The 20,818-nt window shown below is 44.2% G+C and overlaps 1 protein-coding gene across 2 annotated transcripts in view; it reads right to left on the reverse strand.

The window, feature by feature from the left end:
• Positions 1-20,818, reverse strand: part of UFL1 (UFM1 specific ligase 1) — a 1,228,658-nt gene that overhangs the window by 100,655 nt on the left and 1,107,185 nt on the right. For both annotated transcript variants that reach the window (XM_069606422.1, XM_069606423.1), the window contains one exon: positions 4,305-4,390. In XM_069606422.1, coding sequence (XP_069462523.1) covers positions 4,305-4,390 — 86 coding nt within the window. The remainder of the gene's footprint in view (positions 1-4,304; positions 4,391-20,818) is intronic.

The raw sequence follows: 20,818 nt of genomic DNA on the forward strand, positions 1-20,818 counted from the left end.
CATACTGGTCCTACCTGGAGGACATGGACGCTCACCCCCACAAAGTCCGCGACCTCCTGTGGACTCCTCGTAAGGAAATCCCAGGGCGTCTACGGGCCCACCCGACCCTGGGGGTACTATGGGACATCTGGAAGGAAGGCCCTCAAACCGCCCACCTTACCACATGGCCGTCTCCAATGTCATCCCTCTGGGGACACCCCATTAACCTGGGAGGAAGAGGGTTCAGATATTCCCAGACCTGGTCAGACAGGGGGATGGAATGGGCGGGGCAAATGTTTAGGGACGGCGAATTCTTACCGTATGAGGAGCTCAGGGAGGCACTAGGTCGTGATTCAATATCTATCTTCGAATACCTTCGCCTGAAGGGCATCCTCTGTGACCCATCGTGGGGCTCCAACCTGCGAAGACAGTTGACCCCCTTTGAGAAGCTCCTTGATTTGGCGACCTCCAGGAAGGGGGCGGTATCAAGTCTGTACAGGGTCCTCAACACGTACAACCTTCAGGGCAGAAGGAGTTTTCGCCTGTTCTGGGAGGGCCTGGCAGGTGCTGAAATCCCCGAGGATGATTGGGCCAGGATCTTCAAAATTGCATTCCATGGGAATCTCTTTACCGCCGACATGGAACATAATTTTAAAATACTGCAGGGATGGCACAGAGACCCCGCAAAACTATCCAAGATGTTTCCGGGAGTATCACCAAGGTGCCCGAGAGGGTGTGGGGAGACGGGGACCAGAGGCCACATGTGGTGGCACTGTGCGAAGGTCCAAACATATTGGGAGCAAGTGAGGGACTGGATGGAGGAAGTGACTGAGACCCGTATTCCACTTAATCCCCTGACGATGCTGCTGGGCCTCCCCCCAGAGGACACAGAGGTGCACCGATACCCTAGGATGTGGGAAACGATGTTAAGGGCTGGAAGAGTGGCTTTGGCACAGAAATGGAAAAGCCCGGAGGCCCCCTCGAAGGAAGACTGGATGAAAAAGGTCAAAAACATGTTTTTGATGGACAAACTGACGGCCATGGTAAATAACAAAATGAACACATTTCTTACGGACTGGTCGGGTGTCCAGCAATCCTGGGGATGGGACGTACACTGAACCCTTCGAAACTCCCCTCACCCCGGATCTGAGGGGAAGGTCTCCCTTTTGGAAGGTCAACCAAAACTTGGGGCCCCAGGACCTGGGGAAGGCCAGAAGCCAGCCAACTGATGTAGTGGTTATGCATCGCAACGACTCTACGACAAGGGAGACGGCGGTAGCTCCGTGAGTCTCCCAAGACGAACACGTTGAACTGGACACGGGGGAGGGGGGGGGATCCAGGGGTGGGGCGGGAGAGGGGGGGGGGGGGGGACGATCCACGGTTCTTTTTCCTTGTTTGCCTGTTTGTACAATTTAAAATGCCAATAAAAACGAAAGTTAAAAAAAAAAAAAACATGCTAAGTGGTGAGCCAGCCGGCTCACCACTTGGGCCAATCACACAAGAGTGCGACTTCAGTTACCAAGGTAACTCAGTCCAGGGTGCCTAAACCCCCTCCCACACCCCCTGTGGTACCCAGACAGAGTGGCACCAATTTTGGAGGCTTCTGTGGAGAAGCCCGCCAAAAAGTGGAACAAAGGGCTCGACTTGGGTTGGAGTCACAGAAGAAAACACAAACGCCATTTTAGAATCGAGTCCTGGCAAAAAATACCAACCGGCGAATTAATAATAAATAAATAAACCAGCGGTATGTTCGAGGCTATGAGAATTAAATAATTAAAGTTGGTAGCCTCGAACAATGGGAAAATCCCATAGGGATATATTCGCGGTCGAATATAAAAAGTAGTATCCACTGCCACCAGCCAAAACTCGATCAGGGGGGGACGGAGACGTGCCCCCTCGACTAACAGACCCCGGGGCAATCGAATTGCCCCGACCAGTATGTCCACAATATGATGGTTTGTTCCGGTTTCTGTTAATAATTTGGGACTAGTAAAGCCAATGGTGACTTTACATGCCCTGGGAGACAGTAGTCAGTCCCAGGGTATGGAGTCTATGGTGGGGTGTCACTATGCCACCCCTGTGTCACTGCACGGAGGGTGCTGTGTAACACACATAGTAAAAACACATGAGACCCTATGGAGTAAAGGACCCCATAGCCCATAAAACACAAACAGTCAAAGGAACACCATAAATCATGTCCAAGAGTGGGAGAAAAAGAGTCTCACTCTTGGCAGGAGAAAAAAAACAAATTCCAGAAATCCAGCAAAGCTGCTGGGGGACTCACTAGGTTAGGAAATTCAGCCTAAAGAGAGAATTCTCCCTAACAATAGCAGAGCAGGAGGAGGCGGGGCGGGGCTGTCGCAGAACATGGAGCCCGAGTAAACCCGAGCAGCTCTGACACAGAGCTAGAAACGATGGGCAACAAGCGTGTGAAAGCAGAGGATATCCAAACACGGTGGAAGAGAGTTTGGTGGTGGTGTGACCACAAAGCAATCGTAATGGGCAGCCCGGCTGTACAAACAACGCTGATACCATCAGCGGGAGGAAGGAACGCCCGATCCGAGCCATGGCACTTCTGCTATCAAGAGGCAAGAGCGAGACGGCGAGGTGAGAGACGCAGTGGAACGTAAGCCACAGGGCTACAAAGAAAGCAAGAAAGAATCAATCATCCTACAGGTACAGATGCTGTTACCCTTGAAAACAGAAGGTAATATGGGGTAATGGGAATACCGGAAGGTCAAGCAGGACTTATAAATTAAACAAAACTTGTCCCAGTACTAATGCGAAAAGAAGTGGAAATATTCTGATAAACCAGATCTGTGTTAATGAGATCAGGAGAAACCAGAAAACCATTCAGGGGGAGAGAAACAAAGTTAGAAACGTGTTACCCTGGGAAAAGGGAAAGGTCAACCCATATCCAGACGATAAGAAAGACAGCATAATAGAGAAAGACACTTGGGAAATAAAGACCAGTGGGCTCAAGAAGATTAGCCTCATATGTGAAACAGCACTCTGGAAGGAGGTGGATTATAATGGGAAATTGAAAAACCAAAATATTCGAGAGGCAAGCAATATACCAGAGGGCCTCGAACCCTACAAGAGAGAAAGAAGGAACAGAGACAATACCAGTCCCATAAAAGAATGGCAGAACTTAATCCAGAGGATAACCAGAGATTATGTATGAATGGTCTGCTGATTGAGACAATAGAATCAAGGAAACCCTGTGACAAAACCCAGCAACCAGGAGAAGGGAGTCATTCTCCTGGCCTTAGTTAGTTATATTAGTGGTAGGGTCAGATAGATTAGATTTGGATGGTGCACAGACTTGTTTTGGACATTCACACTGACTGATGAGCACCTTAGTAAAATAGGTGGGGAAAACCCCATAGACATAGGGAAAGACAGGCCTTATTTTACTTTAAATTAAATATATAGTGAAAATGTCTTTACTGCATCCGCCTCCTTCGTCTGATCCTCCACAATTGTTAGCATGTTTATTTATTCAGCTGACCGCCTTGGGACTATTTTGTGATTGTGGGTTGGAACATCGCTGCATTTAAGTGTTTTGGGTGACGTCAGAGCATAGAACCAGCATTTCAATGTACTCTTTTTAGGTGGGATCATTTTGACCGGCCGCATTTCATAACTTGTGTAACTGCAACTGACAGCATCCAGCTAAAGCAGCAACTCTTTTTTGAAGTGCATAAAACACATGTTCAACAAAGGGTCCCTTGCAACTGCAATTGGAGTGTTCTTACAGATATAACAATAAATTAGACAGGAAAGTGAAAGATCTTTAAGGCCTTTTTAAACACCAGATGGTTGGTGATCCTGCCTGGGGGACGGAGCTCTACAGTAGCGGGATGGGGTCAAGACACAAAAAGGAGGAAAAAAACCACTCAGCCTTCTTCTGAGGAGGATGGGGCCCTGCATTAAAAGGAGAGAGCACGAACAAAGAGATTGAGAGGTAGTACATCTGAAATGTTTCGACAGAAACAAGTGTGTCGCCATAAAATGCTCAATAAGCCATGGTTATAGCATGTAGTCTGATCTACAGGAAGGGGTTTCTGTAATCATGGTCATGTGCTTAGTAGGGGAAGAAATCGCACAACTTCCTGCTAGATTTACAAATAGTCAGATGGCTGTGTTTCATATAAAACTACCATCTGCTCTCAGTCAATGACTGGGTTAAAAGAAGACCTTTCAACTGCTAATGTTTACCTTTAGAAACTAATGATATTCCCAAATAAATAAAAAGTACAGAAAGCAAGTAATGAATAAGGCTTAAACCTCAGGACTGTGCTAATTGTGACATTATCAATTACCTTTCTTTTTTCTTGTCTCCTTTTTTCACCATAATGCTACATGCATCTGCTGCACAGTCCAGGCATGTAATAAAATCTTCTATACTCTGGAAAAACAATGACAGGATAACACCGATTTTCCATTGCTTAGAGGTACAATTTATTTAGTGACAGGGTATGCACACTAAAAGCAACATCACAAACAAAAATGAAACACAGGTTACTTACCAATCCTTGCGGGCAAGTACAGGTTATCACTCCTAAAATGGACTCACGCAAAGGTTAGATACTTTGATAACATTTCAGCAGCACCTTTTAATTGTCCCTCCTCACCACTATCAAAGTACCCAATTAAACTGCTTCATCAACAGGTAGTTTGCATCCATTTCGTGGCACACTTTACTTATGTAAATCCACTGTGCACTTATCTTCCAACTCGATTTGTTCCCCTGTTTAGATTTTGGCCTTAATGAAGTTGTTATTAATATTTTCAGGCCCATTTTCCCATTTTTTATTTTCAATGAACACCTTAATCCAAATCCAATATGGCCCCACAATTCAAAAAGGCAACAGTGACATGTTAATCTAAAGAAAGCATCCATATTCGAAAAGAACAAATTACTTCCCAGCCGGAAATGTTCTTTCAGAAGGATTAGTCTTCCTCCCAGGAACTCCTCATCATAGATATGCATCTTCCAGAGCCAGCTACCCTATGAGGTTTTTCAGCCACCAGGTGGCGCTATATGTAGCTCTACGTCACCTTGACTCCAAGGTGCCCCCAACACTGGGCGTGCTGTAATTGTCAGTATGAATGGGGCCATTGGAGCCCATGACCTTACATCCTCCTATTTTCCTAGCACTCAGCAGTTGAGGGACTGCAGAACAACAAGTGGTGAAGATGCTATCCAACATGAGGGGTAGGATAGAATGGTGATTTGGAATGGGAAGAAGGAATAACTTGCTGGAAAGATTAATACCAAGAGCTAAGTAATTTAGTCTTCTAATGGGTATATTCCTCCACCAGACCCCCTCTTAGATAGAACGCAGTACAGAACCATGGAAGAGGAAGGATAGCGACAAATACCACCTACACCAGAAAACTTCGAAGCACCGCCCTTCGAAAACAGATGTCATGACTAGACAAGGAAATCAGGGCAGTACCGTTTAAACAAATATGTGCAAGGAAGCCCACTTGGTTGTTTGGCAGACGTCCAAAACTAGAATACCACTCTGCAGGGTGGCTGCCACACCTAGGGTGGAGTCAGCTCTGTGACCTTCAAGAACAACGTGTCCTGCCAGATCACAGCACTCTGAAATGGAGAGAATTATCCACACCCAGCCAGAGTCTGCTTACTATTGTGCCTTCCAACACAAGAACTAACTAGAAATGAGGTAGAGGGTAGAAAACTCAAAGATGAATAATCTGAGGAAGTTGAAAGATGGAACTTAGATGAAAACCTTGGGAAGGAAGGTCAGTTGACGTTCACTTTCACTGTACAGAAAACAAGTTAATGAGGCTTCACCAAAAGAGCCTGAAACTCACAGGGGGAATTGTCTTTGACCTCTGAGCTGGCTGTCCTCTGCCTTTTACGAATGCAGAATAATAGCGAAAGTATCTTACCCTCCAGGGCGCACCTGTGGGGCGGTTTGGAGTTTGCCTTATTGCAGCTCCAAGGGATTTGGCCGCCGCCTTGGAAGTTTGCAGCTTCTCCAAACTTTCATCAGCTTTATTCCCAAATAGATGTGTGCTGTCAAAGGGCATGTTGAGAAGCCTGGACTGAACGTCTGTGGCAAATCCTGACTTCCGCAACCAAGCAAATCTGCGGATTACCGTACTAGCTCTGCTAATGCCATCAACTGAATCGAGACCGGTCTGGAGGGATTTGCACATAGCTTTCTTCCCATCCTTGACAATGTTCAAGAAACCGTCTCATTCCTCCCCTTCAGGCATGTGGTCAGCAGCCATCGAAATACAGTCCCAAAGGGTGTGACGTGACATTAACAGATTTTAACGCCATAGTACCGGCCGAGAAAACTTTCTTGGCCATAGCATTGCATTTTTTGTCATCCCTATCTTGTGGAATTGTGGGATAGGCATTTTGTTTGCCCGAAGAGGTAGCTCCTGTACTACCAGGCTTTCTGGTGTTGGATGTTTCGAAAGGTATAGAGGGTCAGAAGCTGAAGCTCTGTATTTGGCTGTTAGCCTCTTATTCACTGCCGGGACAACCTCAGATGTTTCCCAGTTGGAAGTTACCTTCCTTTGCAGAACCTTATGAAATGGGACATTAGGGTCTTCCTGTGGTCCTTTATCCAGTACGTCACTTAAATCGTCCTGTTCGAAAACAGGTGCGGGCCTGGAGCATCCCATGAATTCCATTACTCTAGTCATGAGTAGTCTATAGTTGCTTTCAGCATGATCTCCTGGATCTGCTCTACCAAATTCGATTTCAGGGGAAGTGTCAATACCACTTGCCTCACGCAGAGTGTCCTGCAGATTCTATATACAAGACTCTTCTGATATGAGTTCCTCTGGTACAGAAGGTGTCCCATATTCAAAACCAAATGGTCTTTCCTCCTCAGACCAAATGGTCTTTCTCCTAGGCTCCCAATCCAGACTTAAAAACGTTGACAAACTTTACCAGTCATTCACCATTGACGGCAACAACATCTCTGTATCCAACCATGTAAAAACCTTAGGAATATACCTCAACTCTTCCCTCACCCTGACCAGACAAATCAACGTCACCTCATCCTCTACCGCTTACACTTGCAAGCTTATTAACGCATGCAGACCCTACCTATCCACAGCCAACTGCACAACCCTTGCCAGAGCGTTAGTACTCTCAAAGGTAGACTATTGTAACGCACTCTATCTTGGCACCAGCCAAAAGAACATCGATAAGCTTCAAGTGGTTCAAAATAACGCTCTCAGAGCAGCCCTGAATATACCTAAATCGGAACACATCTCAGATTTGAGACAAACCACCCATTGGCTATCGATACACCAGAGAATCGAGTACAAATCACTGTCTCTCACCCATAAGTGCCTGTCCAATCAAGCCCCCAAATACCTGGCTGACAACTTCACTCGTAACATCTCATCGAGGCCAACCAGATCAGCCCAAACCCACAGATTAAATGTCCCTAGACACAAGCTCCAAAGAGCAGGTGGTGCAAGTTTCCCAGTCCTTGCCTCGAAACTCTGGAATTCCTTACCACTTGCTCTTAGAACTGAACCCTCCTACCACCGATTCAGACAAAATGCCAAAACCTGGCTCATCACCAAAGAAGACTAAACCCATACCCTCACTCACCTGAGTCACTTGTAAATATATTTATTGACATATCTAGCCAACAAAAAACACTTTTTGTAATCATACTATAAATTGTCCTACCTACCTTTTTCTGTATTGTATATCCATGCTCCTCAACGGACTGCACAAATTGTGAATAACATGCACTAACAGAAGTATGCCTATGTAACCATTTTTCTGTACTAGAACAACCGTGTGTATATAACAACCATGTATATTTTACCTGCCTGTAACCATGTCAAGCGCCCAGTTGCCTTAGGGCCAGGCTGCGCTATACAAAACAAACTAAACTAGATGACTCTTCTGCATCTTCATAGATTGAATAAAGGGTTTTAAAATAGTCTGAGCGAGGTTGTGGTGTGTAACCTCTCAAAAGAAGACAAAGGTGCTATAGACGTCATAATGGGAGCAGACAGTGTCAAAATCTTCGCTGTTGACTGCTTCGACCAAATTGTCAATGGTTTGGAAGGTTTACCCGAAGCCGCCGATGGCTTTGACATTAACATTGAGGTTCTCGAAGACAGTATTGGAGGAATTGGGATAAACAGCGTTGAGGAGGCTGGCGCTCGTGGCGTTGATGGCTTCTCCCATCGATTTTGGCACAGAGGGTGTCGACGACGCACCTTTCGGGCTTGCCATATGTGTTTCTTTCAGCGTCATTGACAACAATCTTTTGTGTTTTATGGAGGCTTTCTCTCGACTCGAGGGATTAGATTGCTCTCAAGGAGTTTCCACGCCCGGGTTCAAGGACTCACAGCTTCTGTCTGGGGTATCGCCTCTAGGTCACCCGTATGCTTTGTGATGTACCCCCTCTCCCCTGGTCGCCCGTGTGCTTCCTGATGTGCCCCCCACCCTGGTCACCTGTATTGCTGTATGATGTACGCCCCCAACCCCCTAGTCGCCCATATGATTTGTGATGTGTCCCCCACTCCCCCTGGTCGCTCGTATGTTGTATGATGTGCCCACCTCCCCCTATGTCACCCATATTGGTGTATGATGTACCCCCCTCCCCCCTGGTCACCTGTATGCTTCGTGATGTACCCCCTACCCCTCTGGTCGCCCGTATGCTTCGTGATGTGCCCCCCACCCCACTGGTCACCCATATGTTGTACGATATGCCCCCCTTCCCCTTGGTCGCCCATATGTTGTATGATGTACCCCCCTCCCTGCTGTTCGCCCGTATGCTTTGTGATGTGCCCCCACACCCCTGGTCACCCGTATGATGTACCCCTGTGCCCCCTGGTTGCCTGTATGCTTCGTAATGTGCCCCCCAACTCCCTGGTCACCCGTATGTTGTATGATGTGCCCCCCTCCCCCCTGGTCACCCGTATGGTGTATGATGTACCACTCTCACCCATGGTCACCCGTATGGTGTATGATGTACCCCTCACCCCTGGTCGCCTGTATGCTTCGATCTAAATAGGGCCGGCATTCCAGGCCTTGCCCCCAGATTTGACATTATGCACTGGCTATTGCCGCCGCCCTAAACTTAGGGCTAGGCTTTTTGTCCTTGCCACCTACACTGACTCTCTGCATGATTTGCGACGGTCACCCTTCATTACTGTGCTGGCCATCATGTTTACGCCACTGGATTTGTCCCATACACTCGATATGCCGCCCTCTACATAGGGCCAGGCAGTCGATTTGTGCCACCGACACTGACTCTTGCATTATTGGTTGCTGCCACCCTTCAAGATGGGGCTGGACATCATGTTTATGCCACCGGAATTGACTTCATATTTTTTATTTGTATTTCATGTACTAAGTGTTGCTGCCACCCTACCACTGGGTCAGGCTATACGTAGTTATGTCCTCACAAGGGCTCCATGTAATAACGTCGCCACAAAAATCTCGCCGAAAAATGGCAGTTTTTTGTGGCGACATTATTGCATGGAACATGCGGGGGACACCCCCGCAACCCTCAAACTTTTTTTGTATCTTTTTTTAAAAAAATGTTTTATTTTTTGCCCCTGTCCCCATTTATATGGTCACCCAAATAATATTGCCACGACATTTTCCCAGAGATATTATTTACGTCGACCATATATATGGGGATAGTATTACCTGATACCCTCACAAGCACTTATCTAACTTAAGTTAAGCTTCTTGACAGCACCACGATGCCTAAGGGAAGTTGTGCGCTCTATAAATGCAAATAACTAAACACATAGGTGTTTTCGAGGGGGGCAAGGCCGCGTTCTCGAACACCTTCATCATACTCACTCCCATTGAGCCGGGGTACTGTGTTTTGAGGGACAAACAACCCTTTCGGGTGAACTAGATGAGGAAGTGGACGGCGATCTTTGGTGCCTCTTTTTACCATGCCTCGAAGATGAGGAGTGATGCGACCCACTTTGCGAACGGGAACGGAGGCGTTTAGGTTTTTTATGACGAGGAGACAAAGGCCTCGACTCGTCAGATGATTTACGTTTGGACGGGGTAATAGATTTATAGCCTACCTCTCTCCAACTTCCCTATGTGCTCCCTCAAGGCCTCGGCTGTCATCGACATGAATTTGTTACACTCCGAGTACAGGTGTTCTGCCCCTAGACACCACGGGCAGATTCAAAGCTGGTCCTTCATGGACAATTTAGAGGCATTTTTTAAAACCAGACCGAGGAGTCGACGGAGCCGATGAGGAAGCCATCTCGTCGAGAATTTTCTTAGGAAACTCAAAGAAAATAGAAGAATCACACGGAACCAAGCGTTACGTTACCGAAGCTGTGAAGCGCGGAAAAACAGAACTGAGCAACGGTCGCTGCGTGAGCTACTTGTACCTGTGATGACGTCGAAGTCAAGACGGAGACCTCCGAGGGACATCGACTCGACCAGTCATCAATGCACAGCGCCCCCCACTGAAAAACAATTTCCGAGGCAGCAAGCTGGATATTAGGAAATATCAAAGATAAGGAATACGTGGGAGGACACAATCCATTGGAAAGAAAGCAGTTATGGATGTTAAGATTTTTCACAATTGGTTTGATTAGTTTAGGAATTCAGGCAGTACAAGGGGAGCCAGAGCATTTAGCTTTAGGATTTCCTTTTTACTTCTAGCAGTGACATTTGATGTAACCCAGCGCTGTGCAAATATCCTGAACCTTTGAGTGGAAAAAGTAATGAGATTGTCACCTACTGTTTTGGATGTCATAATCGTCACTGCCAAAGCTCTGGGTGATTACTTTAGAACTTTGAATATTTGTTGTGAGATGCTATCTGGATTAAAAAGTGTATTGGTATAACACTATTTTTGCTTTCAGCATGCTATACATGTTTTGGAAGCCTTAAATGTTTTGTTTATCCTCCATGGACTTAGCCAATTGCCACTTGCATTCTAATCTACAGCATTTTGTTTTCTCTCAGCAAGATTTTCTAGCATATCATGGCTGCAAATCAGTATTCTTAATTTTTTGTAGCGGTAGGGCAGGAGATTTTTTTATTATTGCAGGCAGGGGGATTTGAATTACATCAGTGAATGCTGGGGGTGGGATTGAAGCCCATTTACAAACCAGTTGGTGTATTGGTTTAGCCCCCGTTTTAAGGCCTCTGAAGTAGGGCCTTGTAATGAGGATAATAAAATGATCAGAATAGCTTAGGTGCTGAGTAAATCCTGTAGTGTTATTGGTCCTCATTCCATGAATTACCATTGACAATTCCAACACATCTATTACCATTAACGCCACTCATGTTGGCAGTGGTAAGGGGGTGATAGGCCCATGCATGTGGTCTCACTGGACTCCATATTGGTGTTTTAGAGAAATGATCGCTGTGGTGAATCTGCCATCTGTACATTCCTCTGTTTATTGGCGGTAAAGTGGAGAGAAAATGTCCAGCAGAATGCTGGATGTTTTCCCTGCAAACTCAGAATACTGTGGTGTGGTAAAAGCAGAAGTTATTCGGTTACTAACACTTTTGTACCACAATAACATACTCAGAATGAGACTCACTATAATGAAGTCCATGAGCACTATTTAGAGTATGCTGCATAGTATGTTCTGGTTCGGACACTAGTTTCGACAAAGTAAGGGAGGGTTGGCTGTCACAGAATTGTCTTTACATCTACTTCAAATAAAACATTATGCTATAAACAGCAAATCTAAGCAAATCTATGTTTTGGCAAACCCCTCTCCCGGGTTTTGACAGATTTGATTCCTAGGAAGGCGCAACACAATATTTACAGAGCAAAACAGCATTGCAGACAGAGGCCCTTGAATGAAAGTGAAATGAAAGATCCATATGGAAGAATACTGAAGTCTTGCTAAGCAAGTTGCAGAAGATATGGACATACAGATCCCATGTGAAGAATAAGCAGCTTGAAACCGATGCATGCATACTAAGGGAGAACTTCATTTTCTTGAGCACAATCCATGGGCATATGTAAAAGGGTGTCTGCCTACCTTCATGATCTCCCTGTAACGTAGACGAACGGTCAAGCATACATAATACAGGATGTCAAGCAATGGCTTCACTGATGCTAATGACAAACAGTGAGATCTTGCATTAGTGCAAGAAGTACACTGCTGGTTTGCATATTGTACAATGATTTGCATTTGTACAGAAAGTAAGAAAAATAAATGTGTGCCCCCCTTGGAAAAACAAAGCAAAACCTTACTGCATGGCTGCTGACATCTTCTCACCCCCATCACATTCACAATTGTGCCCTGGGCTGGATGCCAAAGTAACATATACTTGGAGTGGAAAGCATACCACCTTTCCCAGACTCTTACAACCCACATGCTGTGTGACGAATAAACAGAATTTGTCCCTTCTCCCCAAGGGGTAACATCCTCCTTTGAGGCTAGGGAGGTGAGCCCGCTCCGCAAGACTCTCCCCAGAGATATGGGCAAGTGGGACCTCACTAGGAGAGACTCCCCCTTAGGGGGGACAAGGACTCCTTTTCCTCTAAGGAACTCCCTAACCCCTCTCCCATGATGGCATACATGGGTCTGCCTGACATGCTTAACAGCAATAAAAACTAAGACCGGGCTGAAGACAACGTTAATATGCACCATGAGCATCAGAGAAAAGAAGCTGTTACTTTAAGGACAAACCTCAACTTCACTGTGATGAGGATGCTTAAGGAGGAGGACACACTGAGATTGGAGAGAGAGGGAATCAAACAGCAGCAGGGGAGGCACCCTGGTAGCGTAACTCAAGCAGGAGGTGGAGCCAACGAGCGCTGCGGAGTCTGTGAAATTCAGAATGACTGAACTAGAATAACAGATGCTGGGAAGACAGCGTTCTGAATCGGCGGGAGACAGAGGGTCTGAGAACCCAAAAGCAGTTTGTGGCGTGACCACAAGTAGCTTATGGTACGTAGACAACCAAGACGCCAACGGTGTAGACAACCAAGAAAGAGAAGCCAAGCAGGAGAAAAAGGTCCTGAGAGACTGCAGGCCCCCACAGACGTTCCCCCATGAAGAGAGAGGTAACAGGGAGATCGGGAAGCCAAAAGGGAATCGTTATATTAATCAGTGGATAATACTACTGATAATACTACTGAGGGAAGAGGGGAGAAGACCCAAACCCTCAAGAGGGATTAATTGGAGAGTAGTGGAAACAAAAGAGAAATACGAACAAGAAAATTGGATAAACAAACAGATGACCAAGATAAGTTTAACCCAAGAAGGGGACATAACAATCCTGAAGGGATAACCCAGCCAAGAAAAGTTATCACGCAAGGTCGTACATGGTAAAACTATCTGGATATAAGGATCAAAAACACTTTATATAAGAGCCCCTGGAAAATAATCCCACAAGATCAAGGAAGAGCCAAAGACCTTATCCAAGAATTGCAAGCCATGGTACAGAAGTTGGCTAGCGACTATTTGAAAATAGAATATTAAAAGAACTCTAAAGCAATGCAGAACCCTGCTTCACCAGGGAAAGGGACAGATTCTCCTGGCCTTAGTTTGTTGTGAATAGTGGTAGAGTCGGATAGAGTTTGTTTTTTGGACAGTGGACTTTCTTTTGATTTTGACATTTCCAGACAACTGACGGACACCTTAGTTAATTATATGGGTTGGGCCCACTGCATAGGGAGAGATAGGCCTTTTTTTCATTTAATAAACCATTGTTGGAAATGTCTTTAGAGCGTCTGCATACTTCTTCTGTCCCAACACAGCTGTTACTTCCAGAATAGATGTGGACAGTCCAATGACAGCACAACTTTGGCTTGGGCTTAAAAAGGCCAACAAGCAGCGTTTTTGTAACTGGAGCGCCAAATAAGTGAAGAAAAACTCCTGCTTTAGCTGCCAAGTCAGGGGTTATCTCTGCCACCTAACTGGCTAGTTGCTTAGTGTAAAAAAGAACACTAATCTAACAAATCAATATTGACTTGCAAGGCCCTGCAACTGGCATAGGTAGGCAGGCTGTCGGAGCCTACCAGGTAATCCCCATTTCAGAGGCCATACTGGACCTTTTAACTTTTATTTTGCAATTTGTCAATGTTGCTTTTCTGGTCAAGGAACACATCTTTATTGCTTCCTAAAATTTATTTTGTATGTAAAGCAACTAATACTGGTGGGGTTTGACTTTTCTTGATAATACAAATATTGTAAATAAATTACCTGGGAGAAACTATCTGCCTGTAAAATTGGCTTAAAAAGGTGACTAAACTGATACTAAGAGAGGTGCTAGACCCCATCGCTTGGACGGCACCAACTCCAAATCTAGGGCTCTCAGCTATGCGAGACACTACAATGCATAACTATTTCTGTGCACTTACTGCAGGCCGGTCTGCTGACAGAGCAAATGTCGCTCCCTTCGTACAGTGGAAACTCACTCAAACACTACACAGGTGTAAGTGAAACATTGTCACATGCCAAAAAAAACTTTACTGAGCAACACCTGCACATTGCAGTGCAAATTATGGCTTATGGCACATATTTGTTTCAATATATTTTTTTTTTCTTTTAATTGTAACAATTAGTTTATGAGTAAACTTCAATTACAATAAAAAATCCAATTTTCACATAAATATATAACAAAACAAGAAAAAACAGCCATACAACCAAAACAAAACAGCGCATTCTATGAATTTGCAGGAATAGATGAGTAAATAAATAAATATTGCCAACATCTTTCTGGTTAGAGCGCTTCCTCAGTCAAAATGTTTTCCACAAACTCACATACTGCACATGTGAGTGATACATTTGATCCAGATAGGATCCAAAACCACCATCTGTCCAAGTCTTCATCAGCTGGGGCGAAAGGCCTAAGATAGCGAGTTCGTTGGTATGATATATTGGAGCATTCAATAATCAGGTGTTTTACTGATTCAACTGAGTTTCCACAGAACCTGCAGAGGTTATTCTCGATGTTAGTAGTAGTTGCTCTTCGTCTCCATTGGATTTCCTTAGTTGTAATAACGTTCAACCGTAATCTCATAAATTGGTTGCGATGTTTCCTTGAAGGAAATTTTTGGAGATATCTAGGTAATTGATCTAGACGGTTTGTTAGTGGCCCTAAGTCGATCGACGAAGACAGCAGATTCCTGTGTTCTAAGTTTTGGATCCAGTTCCACTTTCTTAGTTTCTGTTTCGCGAGTTGGGGGGTTGCTATTAGTATTTCCCACTTTATATCTGCAGAGTCTAGAATCATTTTTAAACCACTGCACCACGAATGCAGAATACCGCAAGATTGCTGTTTGGTTGCATTTGCAAAGATTTGATAAGCCAACGCCTGATCTGTCATTGACATTTTCCGTAACAAGGCCAACGATTTCCAGACAACTATGTTGTACATTGATTCAATTCCAAGTTCATGTCTTATAGAGATCATTGAGGTGCCCTTTGGAAGCTTAAGAATGCGTCTCCAAAAAAGGCCTTCAAGGGTCGGCCGCAGGTGATAATCTAAATTCCAGCCGGCCTCGGCTCCAAAGGTGATTGAGGGGATCACTTTTTGTATATAGAAGGTTAGAATTGGTTTTAAGGTAAATTTCCCATATTCAGCATGAAGCTTAGCCCCTTGTAGCGCGAAGGTCAACATACGTTGTTTAAGGTCAGACATCCAATCATGTTCTCTAATTGAGGTGTTGAAAATGATGCCTAGATACCGAACAGATGTTACGAGTTGTAGCTGTAATGCATCGAGTTTCCATCTGAAGTTCTTGATTTGTCTTTTGGTTGAATTTCCAATCGCCATGATCTTAGTTTTCTCTACATTAATTTGTAGTGAGTTGTCACCTAGATATTTTTCAAGGGCTAATAAGAGTCTCTGAAGACCAATTGGGGTTGCATCCATTAGCACAATATCATCAGCGTAAATTGTCCAACTGATGCTGTTGCTGTCGATATTTGGGGGGAAGCATCGTGTCTGAGAGAATGCTTCAGATATATCAGCTATAAATAGTTTAAATAGTAAGGCAGCAAGGGGGCATCCCTGTTTTACTCCCTTGTTCGTTCTTATTCTCTCAGTAAGTTCGCCAGCTTCGTTAATTCGCACACGGATTGAGGTTTCATTATGGAGGGCCATAATGGGGTACAATAATTCAGGCGGACACGACCAAGTAGTCAGTTTTTTCCACAATTTTGTGCGGTCCAGAGAATCGAACGCTTGTTTCATGTCAATGAATGCAACATACAGGTTTTTGCCTTGTTGAAGTGCTTTTAGTTTCAATAGGTTCAGTATGGTCAGATTTACCTCAGTTCCCACGCCCTTGGTAAAACCTGACTGTCTTATATCAAAGTGTCCTGAGCTGATAGCCCACTTTGCCAACTTCTGTTGTAAGAAGGAAGCAAATATCTTGCCCAAGATGTCTAAAAGAGCAATAGGGCGATAATTCGCCGGATCGTCTCGGCAACCCTTTTTAAAAATGGGGACTATGATGGCCGAATTCCAAGATTCAGGGATTAGCTTTGTGATAGCTATCGCTTGGAATAGATGGTAGATGAAGGTTGTCCAATGCTCGTTGTTGGCTTTTAGAGTGACATTGGAAAGGCCATCAGGGCCAGCTGCTCGGGAGTTTTTTAACCTTTTAATTGCAGATGATATATCCTCTCTTGTTTCAATTACATCCCAAGACTGGACCACTTCACACCTTTCGTCTCTGGGCCGAAATACCGCAGTTCCAAAGACCTTAGCAAAATGTATTTCCCAACTGGCCTTGGAAATACCATGATGCATCATTGCTTGATGGAATGTTGCTTTGTGGTTTATGATGTTCCATAGGTCCTTTGTCTGATGACAGATAATGATCTTCAGGATACGTTCTCCTCGTTCTTGATCTCTCATTGTTTTGAAACTTTTCAACAAATTTCGGTACTTCACCTTTAGATGTTTCATTTGTGCCATAGTATTGGGATCTAAGTTTTTCTTTAATTTCCTCAAATCACGTTGCAGCTCTTTTTTTTTGAGAGACACCAATGGACTAAATTCATATTTTTTTAAATATGAACAGCTATTTGAGTGGTTAAATGTTATTTGGTAGTCTATCAACAGAGCAGTGTAATTTATTTTCTCATGCGGAGATATTTCTTCAGAAGACATCATTTCATTTAGATTTCTCAAATGCATGGTGTTTATTTTTAGTCGATTTCCTCTTTGATTTACCTCAATTGGCTGAATGAAAAGCTCTTTATTTCGTGGCGAGAACGCCTTTAGAGTTAATTCGAGTGGATAGTGATCGCTCAATTTTGACTTCAAGACCTTCAACTGGACGATGTCATTAGACATGGTGTTAGATGCCCAAACATAGTCAATGATGGTTCCATTTCCATCGCGCTGCCATGTAATGCTTGGGGGACAATCTCCTTTTGTATGACCGTTGAGCATATAACAATTTCTAGCATTCATTGCTAACTGAAATTGATAACCTCTACACGAGGTTTGTGGTTGCTGCTTTAGTTTAATCGTTTTCATGGCATCATTGAACCACGAAAAGTTCAAGTCACCGCATACTAGCACTTGTAAATCAACCAGCAATTCCATGGAATCATCAATCAGTTTTGTTATTGTTTGAATAAAATGACGTGAGGAAATCATCGCTGTGTTCCAGTAGGTGTTAATGAGCAGAAGATGCTTAAGTGTTTCGCTTGGTCTACAGCTGTTTTGAAGGATTGTTCCCTGAACGAACAAATTTGGAGAAAAAGAATGCAGGATCTCCCATCCAGAGGCGTTATTTATCAGGGTCAGGAGCCCAGAGAATGGTCGACCAAACTGGTTTTTCCCAGCTGGATTTAGAAGGATGGAATACCCGTCTCTGTGCGGTGACTCCCTCAGCCATGTTTCCTGAAGGCATATTGCAAAACATTTTTCCAAGGATAGTTCAAAATTTTCGAACAAATGCCGATAACCTCTGGTGTTCCATGATAGAAGGACATTCACGTCATCTTTAATATTTTGCGATAGCTAAGTCCTGTTCGAATGATTCGGTGAAGCACGGTTAAAGACGGTATTTTTATGTCCGGTTGGTCTTTGTCTGATATTAAATTGTTGTCGTAAAACTTCACGGCGTTGTTCGTGAGTTTGCTCTCGATCGTGAGGCACATCATTTCCTCTACCTTCTCTTTGTGGGTTGGCTTCTAATCTCAAATCGAAGCCATATGACAGTATCTCGTCTTTTGCTGCAAGCAAGGCATTTTCAACTGCCTGAGAGGTGATATGCAGATAGACCAAATCCAGAGACTCCTCATTGATATATTCCACAATGGATATATCATTGGACGTTATCGTTCTTAAAGATGGAAAGTTATGTAGTAGACGCATCACATTTCTACGGTTTAAGTTGACCTCGTTTGAGTCTGCGAAAATATTCTCTAGTCTTAATCTCCTGAGAATTTGTTCCTGTGCAGATTTCACAGGTGCCGTTGCTTTTGGATGACGTTGCTTTTGCTTTTCCCATTGTGCGGCTGTCATCCTGGGATTCAGCTTTGAGGTGAACAATTTTTTTTGATGTTGTACAACAACCTTTTCGTGTTCTCGGTTTTGGAATTGTGCGGCTGCACCAGAGGTGTTGGCAATTCCACGCGTAAGGGTCTTCTTTGTTTCACCATTTTTAGGTCTGAGCGCCTGAGGAGTTTTTCTCGGACCTTGGGGAGGAATTAGAACAGTGCGAGGGGTTTCGGCTACCTGTTCTGACTGCATCAATTCGACCGATTCGTCTGAATATGTCGAGAGATCACATAAGTCAGTGACACTTAGTTCGGCATTCTTTGAACCAGAATCAGATTCGCATCTTCGTCTTTTATTTGGATTTGATGGTTCAGCTACATTTATTTTAGAGATTTCCTTCGACACAGAATTTCTTGGAAGAATATTATCTCGCTCACCCTGATGGACATTTGATGGATTGCGAGAGAAAAGTCCCAGCTTTTGTGGTGTCGAAAGATTTCTCACAAACTGTTTTGTTTTTGTTCGAGCATTGCTCGTTTTAGTTTGCAGCTTATTTGCTATCAGTTTGTTGGCAGTGATTTTTGTAGATTTTGCACAAGGTTTGGATGGTATCGAAGGAACAAAGAGTTTTGCAGCTCCAGTGAAAATGTCAAAGGTGTTTACAGGTCCTTTTAAGAGTGGGGCAGGAGGATTTTGTGTAGTTTGGACTTTTTCCACAACATCCACAGACAGGTTGGAATTTTGTGGTAATGCATCTGTACTCGATTGTACTTTATTCAAATGAATACGAACAGGCTGATCATCCAAAGGAGGTGCCACTTGTGGATCCAACGACACAACGATTTCGGTGTTCGCTTTATCGAATTGCGGTGTGCCAGGACTCTGCTCCAAGGCAGTACTAGGAGTAAGAATGTTATTTGGTCCGCCTTGATTTTCTTTTCTTCTTAAGTTGGTGTTTGATCTCTCTGCACAATGAGGAGGTCTCTCTTTCAGTGGACCTTCGAATTCAATATTGTTCAGGGGGCGAGAGTGCCGACACCACTTTATTATTTCTAGAATCGCATCCATTTGGTCATTTTTATCTGTGTGGTCCTTCATTGCGAGGTCTCCTAGTCGGTTTTGCCATTGAAAGGAAATCTCTGCTTCACGTTCCACTCTAGTCATTAAATGTGTGTTATTTTCTTCCAATGATGAGACTTTGTTTAATAGATTATGCAATAAAGCATTTTGATCTTTTACAGACTCATTTAAAGTTTCAAAAAGTTTGATAAATGGAATCAAGGCTAAAGATGAGGCCGCCAAAACATTGTTGTGTATCTGAATCCCGGCTGCAAACGATAGATTTTCTTTGTTGCAAGGAATTGACTCAGGTTCAGAAATTGAAGATTCATCATTTTTGCTAGAGCTCCATTCAGTTCTTGGAGAATGAGAGGCTACTTTGGTTCTGTGATGAGATCGCAGATTTTCCATCGGGTTCTTTGAGGAACATGGTTGTGATTTTCTTGTCATGGGGATACCTATGTTGTGGATACTTGATGCCTCTTTTTGCTGAGGTGTGCTTGTGCAAGATTTGAACATGACGTTTGACTTTTGAGTGATCTTCGCGTCTTCCTCACTGTTAATTGGCGGCTTTACTTTAGTTGTTGATATGATTTGCGGGGCCATCGAGAAGCTATGAATTAGTTTGTTTTTTACGGCTTGATAGTCCGCTGTCAGTCGCGCTTCTCGTCCCGCTAAGTCTACTCCTTGACTTTTTTTATGGGTAGACATGAGCATGGGAGGTAAAAGGGGTCGAGGTACCATGGTTTTTGATGGACGTAAGATTTCACGTTTTTGCAAATCCAATTCGAATGCGGGAACCGTGGACACAGCAACAGTACTATTGACTATTGGGTCATGTAGGATATCATCATTTGGAGGCGGAATGAAAGGAAAGTTCTTTTGAATTTCAGGACCATTTGGTATCTTCAGGGCCAATAATTCTGTGTCCGTTACATCAAACGGCGAAGGAAAGGAGGCAGTATCGATTTCGATCATCACATTTGACTCAGGAGGATGATGCTCATTTATCATGTTTAACACTGCAAATGAGTCAGGTTCGGCCAGGACTGTGTGCGGTAGCAGGGTGTTAAGGCACACGTTGACTAACTCATTGGAGTGAAGAACTTGTGTCGAATTGTCAGCCAACACGACTTGTTTGATTTTAGTAGTTTCATCATCATTTGCTACAGAGGGCAGGTGAGTTTCAGTGTCGGAAACAACAAGTGCCGCAGCTCTTTCAGTCTGCGTACTCCCTGTGTGTCCTGTAGTACTATCAAGATTTAGGGTCTCGTCGTTGGACGTGAAGGTAGTTTGGGATTGCAGACTTTCAACCACAACTTGATCTAGGTA

This window comes from Ambystoma mexicanum, chromosome 4p, assembly GCF_040938575.1.
Source record: "Ambystoma mexicanum isolate Mex_15411 chromosome 4p, UKY_AmexF1_1, whole genome shotgun sequence".
Classification (NCBI taxonomy): Eukaryota; Metazoa; Chordata; class Amphibia; order Caudata; family Ambystomatidae; genus Ambystoma; species Ambystoma mexicanum.